At 53.6% G+C, this 17,329-nt stretch overlaps 1 protein-coding gene across 1 annotated transcript in view; it reads left to right on the top strand.

Annotated features, from left to right (window-relative positions):
• EFCAB8 (EF-hand calcium binding domain 8) overlaps window positions 1–6,882 on the top strand; it is a gene marked incomplete at its 5' end in the record, with an annotated part of 32,609 nt that extends 25,727 nt beyond the window's left edge. Inside the window, 6 exon segments of the mRNA XM_081255135.1 lie at window positions 225–362; window positions 1,745–1,858; window positions 2,984–3,211; window positions 3,977–4,047; window positions 4,879–5,083; window positions 5,949–6,882. Coding sequence (XP_081111261.1) covers window positions 225–362; window positions 1,745–1,858; window positions 2,984–3,211; window positions 3,977–4,047; window positions 4,879–5,083; window positions 5,949–6,521 — 1,329 coding nt within the window. The 3' untranslated portion in view covers window positions 6,522–6,882.
• Between the last annotated feature and the right edge of the window lie 10,447 nt (window positions 6,883–17,329).

Genomic DNA, 17,329 nt, shown 5'->3' with positions numbered 1-17,329 from the left:
GAGGCTGGCGGGGGCGTGCCTTGGTTTCCTCATTTGAGCATAAGCACAGTGTCTCTGTCATAGGGTTGTGATCCATGGCAGTCACTTAGTGTGGTGGGTGTGTCTTGGAAGTGCTTTCACTGGGTGCCCTGGCCCCGCTCCCAGGAGAACCCCAAGGCCTCAGGTGCCAGCTGCATCCCCGAGAACCCACTCTTGGCCTCTTTGCCTGTTTCTCACCCCCGCAGAATATTCGCGTGTGGGACATGCAGGACTGTGAATGCCTCCAGTCCTTCCGCAGGAAGCATTTTGCCCTGGGACACTGCCCCATCACCAGCGCATACTTCCACAAGGATGACGACAGCCTCATCTGTAGCACCTATTCAGTGAGCGCTGCACGGGAGGGACGTGGGACCATGGCTGCACCCAGAGGAGAAGGGCTGCAGCCGCGGTCTGCAGTCCCATGGGACACCGAGGGGTGGTCACATCCTGTCCGTCCTGAGACTGCTTCGTGCCATGAGGACAAAGCTGCCAGACTCTGTGGCCTGGTCCTCAAAGCTCTCGTCTCCTGGGATTTCCTGGGGGACTGTTTCTAGGCCCTCAGTGGTCACCCTCTACTCTGCTGTCCTCCTGACCTGTGTATCTTCCAGACTCTCCTTCTCGAAGCCCACCTTGAGGCCCGGGCTGGCTTAGGAGACCCCCGCCCGCCCCTACTGCTCCAAGCTCCCTTGCCTCCCCTTGATCACGGCCCTTATAACTCTGTCCTGTCGTGGTTACACGCCTGTCCTTCCTGCCGAATCGTGAACCCCAGGAGGGCGGGGCCCACACCCGAGCAGCCCCTCTGAAGGAGAGAGCCTGGAGGGACCTGGCGTGAGCACCGTCTATGAGCCATGACTTAGCCGGTGCCCATGTGAGTTCTGTCCTGACTCTGGAGGACAGGACAGCCTGGGAGAAGCACAAGGGGCTGACCGTCCAGGGTGACAGGGGGACCTGTGACAAGATGGGAGCTGAGGGGACTGCAAGGACAATCAGCAGCCAGTAGAGGGGGAGGTTCTATCTAGAAAGGGCGGTGAGGGTGTCATCTGTGGCTGGGAGGAAGGGGAAGCCCCACTGAGACCTCCTTCCCTCTGTTGGCCAGGTGACACACACGTTGGCTGGCTCTCCCAGGTGGCAGGTTTTTCTTGAGAAGGGAGTTGGTGGGTTCCTTCGTCTCTGCTGAGTGTCAGACTGGCTGCCAGCATTTGTTGAATTAAATAGACCTTTGGAGTTCATTTCAAATCATCACACATTATCAGCCCTCTGCTCTTTGTCAGGAGCAGAGAATATATTAATTAGGCACTGTCCCATCCCTCAAGGAACTTACGGGGTAGTAGGAGAACACATAATTTTAGTAGAAAATGCTGTGTGTTATGATGGAGATGTGTACTAGGTGCTTCATCGAGCACAGAGAAAGGGTCCTTAGCCTAGCCTGAGGCAGAGGTAGTCAGGGAAGGCTTCCTGGACGAGGGGACACCAGATTGAGGCTTTATGCTTTTCAGAAATTGTAAAAGGGACCTTGGACTTGGATTTTGGTCTTGTGAGAACACGAGGCTTTGGGAGCCCTGATCTCAGGAAGTGGGGGCCATGGAGTAGGGGTGAGCTATCAGCAGGCCTGTGTGTAGTTGAGGATATCTTGATGTCTCAGTTTACTGGAAGTTTCTCCATGGGGCCAGTCACTGAGGGCGGGCCCCTTCTGACTGCCCAACTGTCTGCCCCTCCTCACCTGTAGATTGGCATCCTAAAAGGGTACTTGGAGACGCAGGGGCCTGGGAGAGCAGAGGAGAAGACCACGACTTACAGCACGCCCCTGTGCGCCATCCTCTACAGCAAGGTTTTCAAGCAGGTAAGTGGGCAGCAGCTCGTCTCTGAGGCCAGCAGGGGGTGTGGTGGGGCAGGGCAGTGGGAGGTGGGCGAGCAGCAGCCCTGCAGAGGGGTCACCCCGGGTAAGATGGGAGCTCCACCACGTGGTCAGCGGGTCACCAAATTCCTGTGACCCTGTGCACCCCTGGCTACCGCCCCAGGTCAGTTCTAGACAGGCAGCCTTCTTTATACAGTGTGAGATGGAACACAAGGTGTGAGCTGCTCTTTGAGGCTCCCCAGGTGGGTGTGGGTGCTGCTCCTGGGGGCCATTTCCAGGGAAGCCCTGGTTCAGCGTTGTCTATCGTGGGAGGGGAGGGAGGCCCAGGCTGTGGACAGCCCCCTGGTCCTGAGGAGAGATCTCTGCATTGGGCAGGGCAACTGGGAACGTCGATTCTGAAGTGTGGGGACAGAAAGGGCTCCTGGGCCCTCTGCCCACTGCCACTGGGACCCCTTTCCTGGCCCCGCTGAGTCTGCTGCAGCGTGACTTTGGCTACGCGAGGCCAGAGCTCACCTCTTTGGGTTTCCCTCTCATTCGGACCCCTGGCACCACCACTCCTCATACCTTAGGGCTCTTCAGTGCCTTCCAGCAGTTTCAAAGAAAATCCCCCTTCCCCAGCTTTTCTAGATGTTCTCATCAGGAAGGTTGGTCTGAAGTAGGCTCACCTGTTACTGTTTCATTGTAATAGTTGTAATGTCGCCTTAGGTGGAGTGACGAACCTTTACTCAACATTTACCTACTTAGGGGACAGTTAGTGTATTTCCTGTTGTTTTTTTCTATCCCCCATGATTAATGACTTTGCAGTAAATTTTTTTTCTGAATTAGAGATTATTTTCTCTGGATAGATTCTGATAAATGCCATTTCTGAGTTAAAGGGGATTTCACCAGACTGGTTCCTTCTGAAAAAACTGTGCCTGTTTGCACTGCCGTGGGCCTCAGGGCTGAGGAAAGCCTGTTTTCAAGAGTGGCTTATCCCGCAGCAGGAGGGCCCAGAACGCCTCGGTACACAGAGTGGCAGCTGAGCTACCCACAGTCACACCAGCTGGAGGCTGCCCTTGGGAGTGGGGGCCCTCTCTTCTCCAGGAGCCCTGGCTGTGTGCTCCCCCACAGGTGGTGAGCAGCTGCCTGAGCGGCGTGGTGAGCGTGTGGGAGGTCGTGACGGGCAAGAGGATGACGGAGTTCTCTGTGACCGGTGAGCAGCACGTGGAGCTGACCGCCATGTCCCTGGATGAGTCAGAGGCGTGCCTGCTCACGGGTCTGCGTGATGGCACCATGAAGATGTGGAACTGCAGCGTTGGTGAATGCCTGCTGACCTTCCCCGACCCGGACCAGATGGAGGTCAGTCTGGTCCATCAGCTGGGGCCTGGGGGCCCCTCACAGCTCCTGTGACCCTGGGACATGCTATTGTCCATGCCTCTCTGAAAGGCTGTGCACACAGACTGCCTGGCCTCCTGCCTGGCTGACCCTTTGTGTCCTTGTGCAAAAAATGAAGACAGGTAACAGGGCCTGTGCTTCATAGGTGTTCTACAAGCGTTAGCTACTCCTGCTCTTCTGCCGCGTTAGCACTTCTTACCCTACATCTTAGAGCTTTGGATGGCATTGCTAGCAGTGGGGTCACAGGATTCAGAGCCACCCGTACCCCTGTTTGGGAAATGACTGCCAGGGTTATAGGGATGGTCTGTGGGTGTGGCAAAGTGCAAAGCCAGCAGTCCCACTCTGGGACTTGAGCCCATTAGTAACCCCTGTGACACAGTCCTTTAACCAACCCAGAAGGAGCACTTGGCCGAGAAGCCGGGGGTTTAGAGGACTGGTCCAGATCCTGTCACTCAGTCGTTTGACCTTAGCCAAGTCACTTGCCTGTTTCCCTGCTATCCCCCATAAGATGGACATGGATACCTACCCAATGTGCCCCCTCCAAGTCCATCAAATGGATAATGGGGTGTGAGAGCACTCTGCAAAGAATACGGTGGTATCACCTCTAGGGGATTCTCATCATTATGGGGAGTTTTGATTTCTGGCTTGGTGTAATGAGGAAGACTTTTGGGGCCTGGAGCCACTTCCTCTGAGGTACCTTAGAGTTCTGTCTTCTTTCGTCTTCAACAGATTAGTGGGATTGTCCATATGAACAAAGTGTTCTACATGACTGGATGGAGTAAGAGAATCACTTATTTCACGTGAGCAGCCAGGGTGCACGTGGGAGGTGAGTGAGGGCAGCTAACTGTTCTCTCCTGACTTCAGGTGGGTTCCTCCATTCCTAGCTTTGCTGGTGGTTGGAACACCAAGCAGGAAATTAGTGCTGGGTGATGTCTATTGCTTCACCCGCTCATCTGTCCATTTATTCGTCACTCCATGCAGCCGATATGTTCTAGGCTTTGTACTAGGTGCTGGCGACGGGTATAAGCAAGAATATGGAGTCTTCATCCTCCTGGAGCTCCCAGGGGGAGGCAGGCACTAATCAAATAACTTCATTTGTGTTAGTCTGTTGAGTGCTATGAAAAAAAAAAAAAGTACAGATTTCTATGGGGAGGGGACAGAAATCTGATCTAGTCTCAGGGGCCGTCAGAAAAGGGTCAGCTGAGGATGTCATGGGTGGAGTGGGATCGGAAGAGTGAGCAGGAGGGGTCTCAGTGAAGCAGTGAGGGGCTAGGGACAGGAGGGACGTTCCAGGCAGAGGGAACAGCATGTGCAGGGTCCCTACCTCTTCAGAGGGCCTTTCTAGGGCCATGGTTTCCCCTTCTTTCAACCTGAATCCTTACTCAGGTGTCTGAATGGGGCAAATCTGTAAGATTAGTGTATATAAAGCCCCTAGGACCGGACCTTTATAGCAGGCACATAGTAGGTGCTTAGTAAATGCAGTCAGCAGGGCAGAGCTTCAGCCCTGATCTACACCTCCTCTGGAGTGTCCTCCTCTGGGTCAGCGCTCCAAATCCTAGAGGCCATGACGGTCTCCCAGGAGACCAGTAAGGCCGAGCTCTCAGCCCTTCTGCCTCTGGCCATGTGTGCAGGTTCCACAAGACGAAGCCGGTGCTCTTGTGCTACCACTGGCAGACCTTCCACACGGAGGATGTCCTAAGCATGGCCAGCTACCAGAACCAGTTCCTTGGGACCTCCTCCTACAATGGGGACATCCTCTTCTGGAACATCAGCATGTTCAGGCCCATCCTCCATTTCAACGCCTTTCAGAGCCCCTTGCCCTCACTGCCCAAGAGGGTAAGGTCAACAGCAACAAGCTGTCCTCTTCCTTCTCTCTCAGCTGTGGGCCAGAACCACGTAGGGCTTGGGGGTGGGTAGGGGACACCCTGGGAAGTGGAGGGAATGATGGTGACTTGTTCTGGAGGAGGTGGGGAGCTAGGGACGTAGGTGGTAGTTATTATAATTATCCTCATTTGACATATGAGGAAACTGAGGCACAGAGAGGTTAAGCATCTCGCCTAAGGTCACACAGCCAAGAAGTAATAGATCCAAATCCAGGCAGTCTGACTCCAGAGCCTGGTGGTGCTAGTCCTGTTCTCCCGAGATTACTGTCTCCTTGAAGGTGGCTCACTTCTGACCCATCGCTACTACAGCTTACTGCTCTGGTCTCACTGCGCTCTTGGTAGGACTTAGGAAGCCATACAGTCTCTGAATGACCATATCTTTGCAGATTAAAGCCGGAAGGGGCCTTTGGGGTCACCCCGTCCAGTAGTTTTCCAAACATGTTGTGGAGAGATGCTTGGAGGCTATTACAGCGGCTTCTCCAGAGCACTTCAGCTTTTTATCTATTTTACACTTTGGAGTTTCCCTTCAGATTAAAAAATACCTCAAAAATACTTGGAAAGCACTGTTCACTTTACAGATGGGGAGATGGAGTCCCTCATGGGCACCATCTCCTGCCCGTGGATGCTCAGGGCATGAATGGTGGCTCGGGGACAGGCTTCTAAGCTCTGGTTCGATGCCGTTAAGGGTACAGGGTTTCTGGGAAACAAACCCCCAGGGCTCCTGGAGGGCCCTGTGGTGTTGGCATTGCGTGGGGAGGCCTCCCTCCCCTCCGGGATGTGCTCGGCAGCGCCTCAGGGCAGTTCCCTCCCCGGCACAGGTGCGGGACGCGGATGACTGCGCCACAATTGAGAGCCACAGGCCCAGTAAGCCCTGCGCCCAGCAGCAGAAGTGGGCACACAAACTGCACACGCAGCCCCCGGGCCCCAGCTCCAGGGCCATGGCCAACGCCAACCTGCTGCGGAATCTAATGTCCACAACCCCAGTGATGAGACGCCCGAGAGACAAGGAGCCGGCGGGGCTGGCACCCCTGCAGGTGGCCGCCGCCAACCCCCCACCACCCGAGGAGGTGCCTTGGCCAGGGGTCCCTCCCCAGTTAGGCCCACCGCTGCCTCGAGCCTGGGCCCTGTCCCCTCCCGGAGCGCGGCCAGTACCGACCCAGCATCTGCTGGCTCGGGTGCGGGACCAGAGGGAACACCAGCCGGAGAACCTACGGCTGGGGCTCAAAGCTCTTCTCCACCCTCGGGCTCCTGTCGCCCAGGCAGCCTGTCCAACAAGCCGTCTCACCCCCGAGAACAGGCTCCAGGGGCCTGAGGCCCAGTTGCAGCAACCACTTCCCTCCCACTCTGAGCCCTGGCCTCTGCCCCGGATTAATCTTTGCAGGCTTGACTGACAGTTCTGTTTTGGGGGGAGTACGGAGGAAGAGCAGGGGAGCTACCCTCTCTCCTCACACAGGGTGCTTTGGCCTCTGACCCTCAGCAGCGAAAACAGTGATCTCTCGTGAGAGGCTTGAGAGACCAGTCAGATTGTCTCAGCAACCGAAGTCTGATTCCCATTCCGGGGAGCCGGGCTTGAATGAGAAACCCCACCTTCCCCAGGCACATGATGCTTGTGTGGCATAGGGCAGTCCACACCTAGACCCACACGACCTGCCGGACACAGTTCTGTGAGATGCACATATATCTGTCGCTCTGAGGCTCTCATACCATCCTCAAAAGTGTCAGGGTTGCACCACCGCATTCACATCGTCTAGAGCAAGGGGGATACACACCCCTTTATCCTCACCTCTAGCCAGACTCTCTCTTCCAGGACAAAGAAGGGGCCTTCTCAAAGGACAACTCCAGTCTCTGCCCTGAGAGCAGAAGCCGCCAGTTACTTAAAATGGAGACTCCCCAGCATCAGAGTGTCTTTACGTCTAGGATCCTTTAGACACCCAGCTTTCACAGTACCTTTCACAGGAGGGTGTATCTACTGAGTGGGGCTGGGGTGTTTGCTCTTTCATCTGCCTCTGTCTGTTCCCCAGAGACCTTCTCATGCTGACCTGGGAGGCCCATTTCGCTTTTCAGAAACCTCTCAGCGCCAGCAGCCTCAGTCGGTCAAGATCACCCCATGGCAGACCGTCAGTTTTCAGAGAGGCTGAAAGGAGAAAAGGGGAATTCCACAAGAAGCTATTGCTGCAGTCCAGCGCATCGGTGGAGAAGGTTGGCCATGCTCAGGCAGGGTCTGGGTTGTGAGCCAGGGGCTGGACAGTTGGGATGCGGCCGGGAAACGCAGCGCTTGGGAGCCTGGGGGCCCGGGGGCCCAGCCTGGTTCTCCCCAGGGCCCGGAGAGGCATGTTGGAGATGATGGTAGCACTCGGGATCTTGGCTGCAGGGCTGCTGTTTGCGGGGAGGTCTCCAGCGTGGGGGGCTGTCTAGGGAGGGGAGCAGTGTGCCCTCCTGGTTGGGGGGCTGGACTGGGAGGTAGGAGAGGTGGCATTTCCAGAACCCACTGTTAAAATGCCCTCCAGAGTTTTGCATGACACATGAGTGGGGACTGGGTCATCTCTGTTCTTCTCCCTTCCTCCTGTACCTTTCCCCTCTCTGACCCTGGATGCATCTCCTTGTGCTGTCACGCCGGGTGAGGTGACCTCTAAGGTCCCTTCCAGCTTTAATCTGCAAACATAGGGTAATTCAGAGACTATACGTGTTTCCTAAGCCCCTACCATGAGTCCAGTGAGAATACAATTCATAGTTGTAGGGTTCGGCAGGTCTGCCCCGTGGCCCAGCCCCAGGGGACCGGGGGCTCGAGAACAGGGGAGCCGTGTCCTGCAGGACTCTGGGTCCTCTAAGGTGGAGCAGAGAGCTCCCGTGGCTGGACCTTCTCCCTCCCAGGCTCTGCATGTGCTTTCCTCTCTTTTAAAAATACGCCTTTAAAACCGCCCCCCAAAACTTTTAAAAGTAGTAATGCTGATTGGTTAAAAAAAAAAGAATAGAAATATGTGTAAAGCAAAAAATAAAGGTCCCTATTTCTCACCGTGTACTCCATCTCCTCCCAATAGCAGTAGTCACAAGCACTGCTAACAGACTGGTTTAGCTTTGTCTTTTTTTTTTTCTTTTTTAAGGGCAATGATGTAAAGTTATAGCCATGTCCATTTGCTTTTTTTTTAAACAACTTTTTTTTGTGAATGCTAGAAGCTACTGCTTATCTTTGGTTTTTATTATTTTTATTATTATTATTATTATTATTATCTGGCTGTGTTGGGTCTTCGTTGCTGCACGTGGGCTTTCTCTAGTAGCGGCGAACGGGGGCTACTCTTTGTTGTGGTGTGTGCTTCTCATTGCGGTGGCTTCTCTTGTTGCAGAGCATGGGCTGTAGGTACATGGGCTTCAGTAGTTGTGGCACGTGGGCTCAGTAGTTGTGGCACGTGGGCTTTAGAGTGCAGGCTCAGTAGCTGTGGCACACGGGCTTTGTTGCTCCGCGGCATGTGGGATCTTCCTGGACCAAGGCTGGAACCCGTGTCCCCTGCATTGGCAGGCGGATTCTTAACCACTGTGCCACCCAGGAAGTCCTCCATTTGCTTTTTAAATTGAACTATATATTATAGATGTGTTTTCACATTAGTAATTTAGATTCAGCTTATTCCTTTGTTAAGTTTAAAAATTCTTTTAAATGATTGCATAGTGCCCCAAAGTTTGGATGTATCATAAACTATGAAGCCAGTCTTTCATTGATAGACAAGTAGGTTAGTCCCAGTTTCTAACTTTTATGAGCAGCACGGCATTGCACATCCTTGTACCTACATTTCTGTGAACCCGGGTGAGTGTATTGAAAAGATGGATTCCTGGAAGCAGCAGACTCCATCCCTTTCAATCTGTGAATCTAACCGAAGTGGCTGACTCAAAGCCTGACCTCCTGGGTTGGTAACCTAGTCCCGTCAGGGCACAGACAGTTGTTCGCTGAGCATTTACACATGCCAGGTGCTGGGGAGATAGCAGTGAATAGAGGAGACAAAAACCCGTGCCCTCATGGAGCTGATGTTCTAGTTGGGGTGAGACTGACAGTTAACCAGTGAGTGAAATAAATGGTGGGTCGCAGGGTGAGCAAGTTCAGTGCTTGGGCGGGTAAGAAAACTGGGCCGAGGGTACTGAGAACAGCATGGGTGGTGGAGAGGGTGCTGCCATTTTAACAGGGAGGTCAAGGAGTGCTTCATGGAGGAGGTGGCATTTGCTCAGAGCGTGAAGTCTGTGGTTATCTGGAGGGAGGGTTATCCAGGCAGAGGGAACAGCAGGCACAAAGACCCTCACGGGAGACCTTATTTGGAATGTTCAAGAAAGAGCACTTCTCTCCCCCCACCCTCTCTTTTTTTTATCCTAGGTTTCAGTTTATTTCAAATATTTGAGTACAATGACCAGCATATACTAAAAAATAGTCAGGTACACAAGGAAATAAGATATCATGAGCAAAATGTGACAAGGGCTTCAGATGTTGGTATTATCTGACACAGACTATAAAGCAGCTGTGCTGACTAAAAGAAATGACAGGTTCGACGGTATCTGAGAACAGCAGCTGAAAGCAGAAGGGGTCTGTACCCCACAATGGATGAGGACAAGGAGTCCACAGCCAAGACTGAAGGGAAATTCAACAGCTGTAGCTTCCTTCCAGAACTAGGTCACACTGGGGAGAAATATACAAGCCAGCAGTTCCCTTCCTAGGTATCTTTTAAAGATGGTAGTTTTTGAAGTTCTCTATTATTGCTGGTGCTAAACCTGGAAGAATTTTGCCGTTTGTCTTTCTTCACTATGGGCTGAGGGACTGGCACATTTATTTTACTAGATACTGCAGACCAGGCAGCAGCAAGGCTGTTTTTCCTGCTGGGAATCTCAGATTCTGTTATGTCTTATCCTTCTTTTGAACTTTTCCCACTTTTCCCTGCTTCTGGTGATTCTTTCTCCTCCTTGTTTTTATCTGGCCTGGCTGGTGCGGACCACCACCGCCTGCACCCAAAGCAGTGGTGCCCCCGCCTCCCCACCCCCCGCCGCTGCCCGGGGAGGAAGTCGTTTGCCCGCTCACTGTTCCCCTTTTCCAGGCTCCCAGAGGCTGCGGCAGCTGTGGCGGCAGCGGCGGAGGCAGCAGCAGCTCTCCCTCTGCCTTTAATCAAAAAGTGATGCATGTCCTTCATGAAAACTAAAGCCTTATGGAGAGTATAAAGGAAAAGAATGACTGACTCCTTCCTCAACCTCCAGAGGTCTAGTGACTCTTAAGACGTGTCTTCCTGTTCCTATACAAGTGCACATACATGTTGCAATATATACATGTGCCTATAGATATCTTTTTACCAAATGGTCTGTGTGTAATACGGATTTATATCATGAATCTTGAGTGAATTTTTTTTTTTTTGGCAGTACGCGGGCCTCTCACTGCTGTGGCCTCTCCCGCTGCGGAGCACAGGCTCCGGATGTGCAGGCTCGGCGGCCATGGCTCACGGGCCCAGCCGCTCCGCGGCATGTGGGATCTTTCTGGACCGGGGCACGAACCCGTGTCTCCTGCATCGGTAGGCGGACTCTCAACCACTGCGCCACCAGGGAAGCCCTTGAGTGAATTTTTAATTGGAGAGTTGCATGCAAAGGACTGAAAGTCTGTTGGTGAGATTTCAGGCACCACAGCTGGCAGAGGAGTGTGTGTGTGTGTGTGCGTGTGTGTGCGTGTGACCGGCAGTCGCCATCTCTGACGCTGACCCTCACGTCTGGCTTCTAAGTACTCTGCCTCCCACCCCCACTGCTCCTTAAGCAGCAAAGTCCGTTCCCTCTGGGGACCTGGTCAGCAGACGGAGTGAAACTTCTCAGGATGGTGCCCTGGAGAGAGTCCAGAGCTCGTGGGTCACCCTTGGTCCCAGCCTTTCCTCAGTGGGGTGAGGGTGGGCTAGGACAAGGATACCTGGGGTGGAGGGTCTTTCCTGTCAGGTCTTCCTTCCCACCATTTCTGCTTGGCCATCTCAGAAGGCTGTGCGGTATGGCAGTCTCCATCCTGGGAAGGAGGCAAGGATGTGGATCCAGACGCAGCTGTGCCCCGACAGTCTGTAGATGAACCCCAAGCTCTCCCTAGTAGTAAAGGACCGAAGAGGTGAAGAGTGGCGAATTGCTCTGAAAGGTATGAAACCTAGCCTGGGTGTAGCCTCTGCTTCCTCTAAAGGGCCTGCTGGGAGACATTTGGTCCCCTGTGGTTGAGAACTGTCTGAGACCCCTCGGCTGAGTGAGCCTGGAATGCCCAACTCCAGTCTGGCTGCTCTTTCCAAACTGGGCAGGGGACTGCGTCAGAGGTTTCCGGGGCTGGGTGCAAAGCGCAAAAGGAGTAGTGTTGGTTCTGCCTCCCAGCCACCCGGGTCCCGCTCTGTCCTGTGCTGTGCCCCTCTTCTGGAGTTACTCTGAGTGAGACAGGAGCCATTGCTGGGTTGGAGCAGGGAGCAGTGTGCTCGGATTGGAGCGGGGCCAGGGCTGGGGAGGAGGCTGCTATGAGCCACGATGGTGGAGCTGCGTGCAGAGGGTGAGGAGGATGTTCCAGAGGTGAAGGTGGTGCAGGTGCTGATGTGCACGAGTCGAAGTGCTGGGGAGGGAGGTGTCTCGCTCAGCTCCCCCGTTTTTGTCCCAAGGCCCTGTGCACTGCACATCCCACTGAATTTCCAGGGAGGTGGCTGTCTTCCCCTCATTTTTTTTTTGCGGTACGCAGGCCTCTCACTGTTGTGGCCTCTCCCATTGCAGAGCACAGGCTCCGGACGCGCAGGCTCAGCGGCCATGGCTCACGGGCCCAGCCGCTCCGCGGCATGTGGGATCTTCCTGGACCGGGGCACGGACCCATGTCCCCTGCATTGGCAGGTGGACTCTCAACCACTGTGCCACCAGGGAAGCGCCCTTCCCCCCATTTTACGGAAGAGAGTAGAGGCTCTCAGGTAGGGGAAGTAACTCGCCCCAGGTCATCCAGCACGGAAGCCAGAGGGGGATTCGCACCCAGGCCAGGTTGACCCTTGCATCCGCTCCCCTCTCTTGGGTGCCTCCCTGGTCCTGCCCTGCGCTGGCAGGGTGACCACGTGCCGGTGACTAAATCTCTTCCAGCCGCGTCTGGAAAACTAGGCAGCTCCTCCTGGTGATTCAAAAGATTCAAATAAGAGACAACGTTCCCCGTGGGTGGTACTCAATAGACAGTCGAGGGCTGCGGACCCCTCAGGGAGGAGGAGGAAGGGGCCGCCTCTAAAACCAGGTTAGAGAATTCGAAGAATCCTGGGCTCTCGTGTAACTCCACCCCCCACCCCGGCTTGCGTACCTCCTGGGACAGGGGGCTCAGTCCCTACAGAGTTGGACTGGTAGAATGTCCTTCCTTGCGTGGCATCCACATTTACCTCCTGCTCCGACCCAGCTCTGTCCAGGAGGGTGATGAGGGGAGGCAGTAGGGGTGCCAGACCATGTTCCCCCAGCTTCTCACAGGGGCCACAGGAGGGACCTAACGCACAGCCACAGGCCCCGTCATGACCAGCCCTTCCCTTCCTGTACACCACACCAGCAGCAACTCCAGAGCTAGACAGCCAGGCTCAGATTCCCGCTCTGCAGCTCTCAAGCTGTGTGACCACACGAGGCCTCGTCCCGCTCATTTCCTCCAGTTGCACCTCCCTCACGGAGCTGCCGGGAGAAGAGGACATGGAGAGGTACAGCAAGTTCCCATCTGCAGGCCCAGCAGGGTGAGCCCTCCATGAAGGGTGCTTATTATTGTCATTTTTATTTCTCAGCCCCCTTGCAACGCCCAGGGTCTCAAGCGTCCTAGGATGACGCCTGACATATCTGTGCTGCTTGGAAGGGCCATCCGGGAACTTCCCTCCTGTTGCAGGGGCACCTTCTGGAGGCGATGCCCTCACTTGGCCACACGGCTGGTTGGTGGCATTGATAGCAGACAAGCTGGCAGGTTAAGAAGGGAGGGGTCGCTGGGAGCTCTGCTATTCTGAGCTCTGGGGGGCTGGACAAGGCCTCCCCTTCCTCCTCTTTCCCACTCCAGACCCACTGCCAAAGCTGAGGGGCTCAAAGGACTCAGGGCTGAGTGCTGGGGACAGACTCCTCCTGGAGCCCAGCCCCAGGGAACTGCCCAGGACCAGTGTCTGAGAACAGAACAGAGCAGGAGGCTCTCTGCTAGTGCAAGGGGCAAGAGCAGGTGGTGTCCAGACACCCAGGGTAGAGGGGCTTCTAGGGGCCCCAGAGACTGGGCCAGCCTTCCAGGCCACCTAGAGATTCCCATAAGCCCTTGGGCCCCATAGTGGAGAAAAAGGGTAGATGGGGTGCTCAAGCTCAGGCTCCCTGACCTTGACCATTACACGTGGTGACCAGCAGCCTCGACCCCTCCTCTCCAGGGCTGAGTCATCCCCAAGAGCCCTGGGAGGGTAAAAGTGGCCTAAAAAGCCACTGTGACCACTGTCGGGCTTCCCACTGGCCTAGATGCATGAGGCCTCAGAGCTGGATCTGGTTTGGAGAAATAAAGACTGTGATACTTCCCTCACTTTGTGTGTGAGGGGTTCATACCCATCATCTCAGTTGACAAGGGCCTTCCACACCAGGATCTTGGGGTCCTCAGTTTGCCTCTGGCCTCTGAGATGAGGTGAGGACTAGCGTCTCTTGGGCGCACGTGGGGAAATTAAGCCTAGGAAGATGACTCCCTCCAGGCCACATGGTGAGGGAGCACAGGGTAGGGGTGGAGCCCAGGGCTTTGTCTCATCACTGGTCCAGGGGGCTCTGAGTCACGGAGAAGCCAGGCCCTGCCCGTTGGCCCCAGCGCTACCTGGCCTGGCGTCCAGGGATTAGTGGGATTAGTGAAAATCCTGGGGCTTGAGCTGGGGTTACAGGCAGCGACACTCCGGGCACCACGGTTGTACCTCTGGTTCTGTCACTGCAGGGCCGACTCCCACCCTGGCCGGCTGCCCACTCCTCTGCTCCGGTCCAGTGGGCGGGCCGGGTGGCGGGCGGGCAGCCAGCCTTGTGCGTTTTGGGACTGGCATGGGGTAGCGGAGAGAGAGGCCCAGGGGCAAACTTTGTTCTCCTGCAGGATGCTGCCCAGAGAGGAGCCCCTTCTGGCCGGAGCAGGCCCCTGCTGTGGACCTTGGGTGACACTGGGTCCCTCTGGGGGCCTGTCTCCTTGTCTGTACAGCAGGGCTGTTCAAGGACACTGTGGACTGCAATGCCCAACCCAGGGCTTATTGACCTTCAAGGGCAGGGGCTGTGAGGCATGTGGGGGATGCGTCTGGGGCAGGTGAAGGGGGAACCCGTGGTGAATAAGGCAGAGGGCTGAGCCGCATGCTGTAGGGGCTCCTGGTGAAGAACAGGACCCCCCGTGGATGGAGCACCCCCGCTGTGCCCTTCCCTGCAGTCTGTGTGATGGCTCGGTGTCCTGGGGTGGGCTGGGCAGTCAGGCTGCTCCCCAGGGCACAGCAGGGACAGACCCAGCAATCCTGCTGTACCTCACACTTCCACAGTTGGTCCACCTGAACCAACTGGAATCTGAAATGACGGTGAGAAGGGTTGGATGGGCGAGCAAGCATTTCGGGCCTGGAAAGGTCTGGGTTGACGTCATAGCTCCACCATGATGCGTTATGTGACTTTAAGAAGTCACTCCACCTCTCTGTGCCTCAGTCACATGTCTGCACTGTTTCCAAGCTACAGATGAAAGATGGACTGTTTAGTAAAGGTACTGTATTGTGGCCTCTGGTAGCAATTTAGCTAAAATTAAACTAGATCCCTACCTCACACCAAGCCCAAAAATAAATTCCAGATGCATTAAAGAGCTTTCACACATATAAATCTTGTGTGTATGCACTAAAGAGTATATATCTATATATCTATAGTGTGTAGGTATGTACATACATTACATGTAAATTATAAAATTAGTAGAAGAAAGTATATGAATATATTTTTGTAATCTTGGAACTGGGCAGGACCTTCCTGACAATGCATACAACTTAGAAGCTATAAAAGAAAAGACTGATTTAACTTTGGACATAAAATTTTCAAAAAAAATTAACAAAAGACACTTTAAACAAAGTTAAAAGACAAATGACTAGAAGGAAACGTAGGACAGCTGGAGGAGTGAGATTGGGAGAGGCATTTGGGGGAGGAAGTAGAGTATATCTGGGTTCACTTTTCACCAAACTTCAGTATGGTGTGTTAATAACATTCTTGTTGGGCTTCCCTGGTGGCGCAGTGGTTGAGAGTCCGCCTGCCGATGCAGGGGACACGGGTTCGTGCCCTGGTCCGGGAGGATCCCACATGCCGTGGAGCGGCTAGGTCCGTGAGCCACGGCCGCTGAGCCTGCGCGTCCGGAGCCTGTGCTCCGCAACGGGAGAGGCCATAGCAGTGAGAGGCCCACGTACCGCAAAAAGAAAAAACCCAAAAAAACCCCCAAAAAGCATTCTTGTTAATAGCAAGGACGGTTCTTATAAAAACTATGGAGATAATGCCAAGTTGGATATGAATGGCTCCCAGGTCCACTGGTTGCTGGGAGGGGGCAGGGAGTGGCAGGAGCATGAGGTGACCCCTTGAAACCACCCTGACCATGGAGACCATTAGAGGCAGGCCCTGGGGCCGGGTGCCGGAGGGTTCCCAGGGGCTGGTGAGGAGCCTGCCTGATGGCCAGAGGGGTGGGTTCTGCAGCAGGACAAGGGCCTGTCCGGGGTGCTCTCCCAGGAGACAGTGTATTTCTGATTTATCTGCCCTTCTAATGTCCAGCTGAACCCTTGCCAGCCTCTCCACCTGCCTCCCCCTGCCTGTATGGAGTCCCTCCCTTGCAGGTTCCATCCCTGTGCCCTTTGCGGCTTGAGCAGCCTGCCCCCTTCTAGCACAGCGTCACCCCGTCCCTGGGTACTGGACCTCCTATCACCCGCCTGGGGCCAGAGGTTGACAGTGATCATTTACCTTGGTGATCATTTACCCATCATTTACACAGCATCTACTGTGTGCCATGCTCTGTGCTGAGAGCTCCATGGGTGGAACCGTGGTAGATACTCACAGTAGATACTGGCTTTAGCACTTCCGTAAGCTCTTAAGTAAATACTAGAACAGGTGAGACTCAGCTATGACAAAGATTACGCACATAAAGAATGAGTGACTGATTGAGGGAACAGGAACAAAAAAATATTTGCATCTGCATTTCTAATCGTATACAGTGACGACATGGAACACGCTATCAGAATTTATAGAATTTTCTTACAATGTTTCTAAAGTTTCCCAGAGTTTCTCCTTTACAGGATTTCAGATATTTTATAATTTTTTTCAAGTTTTAAAATTGTGGTAAAATACATGTAACATAAAGCTTATCATCTTAACCTTTTCAAAGTGCACAGTTCAATGGTATTAAATACATTCATAATATTGTGCAACCATCACCACCATCCATCTTCATAGTTCTTTCCATTTTGTAAAACTTAAATTCTGTACCCATTAAACACTAACTCCCCATTCTCCCCTCCCCCAGCCACTGGCAACCTGTCTACTTTCTGTCTCTATGAATTTGACTAAGTATCTTATATAAGTAGAACCATACTGTATTTGTCTTTTTGTGACTGGCTTATTTTATTTAGCATAATGTCCTCAAGGTTCATCCAAGTCATGGCATATTGTGGAATCTCCTTCCTTTTTAAGACTGAATAATATTCCATTATACGTATAGACCACATTTTGTTTATCCATTCATCTGATGATGAACACTTGGGTTGCTTCCAGCTGTTGTGAATAATGCTACTATGAACACGGGTGTACAAGTATCTCTTTGAGACCCTGCTTTCAGTTCTTTGGGGTAAATATCCAGAAGCAGGATTGCTGGGTCATATGGTGATTCTATTTTTAATTTTTTTGTGAACTGCCTTACTGTTTTCCACAGTGGCTGTACACACCTTCCCACTAATAGTGCACAAGGGTTCCAGTTTCTCTACATCCTCATCCACACTTACTGTTTCTGTTTTTTTTTTTTTTTTGATGATAGCCATCCTAATGGGTGTGAAGTGGTATCTCATTGTAGTTTTGATGTGCATTTCCGTACTGATCAGTGATGCTGAAACACTCTTGTGATGGTCAAGTGTGGGATTTCTCATCTCCCACATCATCTGATACAACAGCCATAATTCTGTCCTCATTGTACAGTGGAGAGACTGAGAGGGCTGGATCTTGCCCAAGGTCACAGTCAGGTCAGGGGCAGAGC

This window comes from Mesoplodon bidens (genome assembly GCF_964165515.1).
Source record: "Mesoplodon bidens genome assembly, chromosome: 15".
NCBI classification, from domain to species: domain Eukaryota; kingdom Metazoa; phylum Chordata; class Mammalia; order Artiodactyla; family Ziphiidae; genus Mesoplodon; species Mesoplodon bidens.
This window is presented reverse-complemented; position numbering and strand designations above follow the sequence as displayed.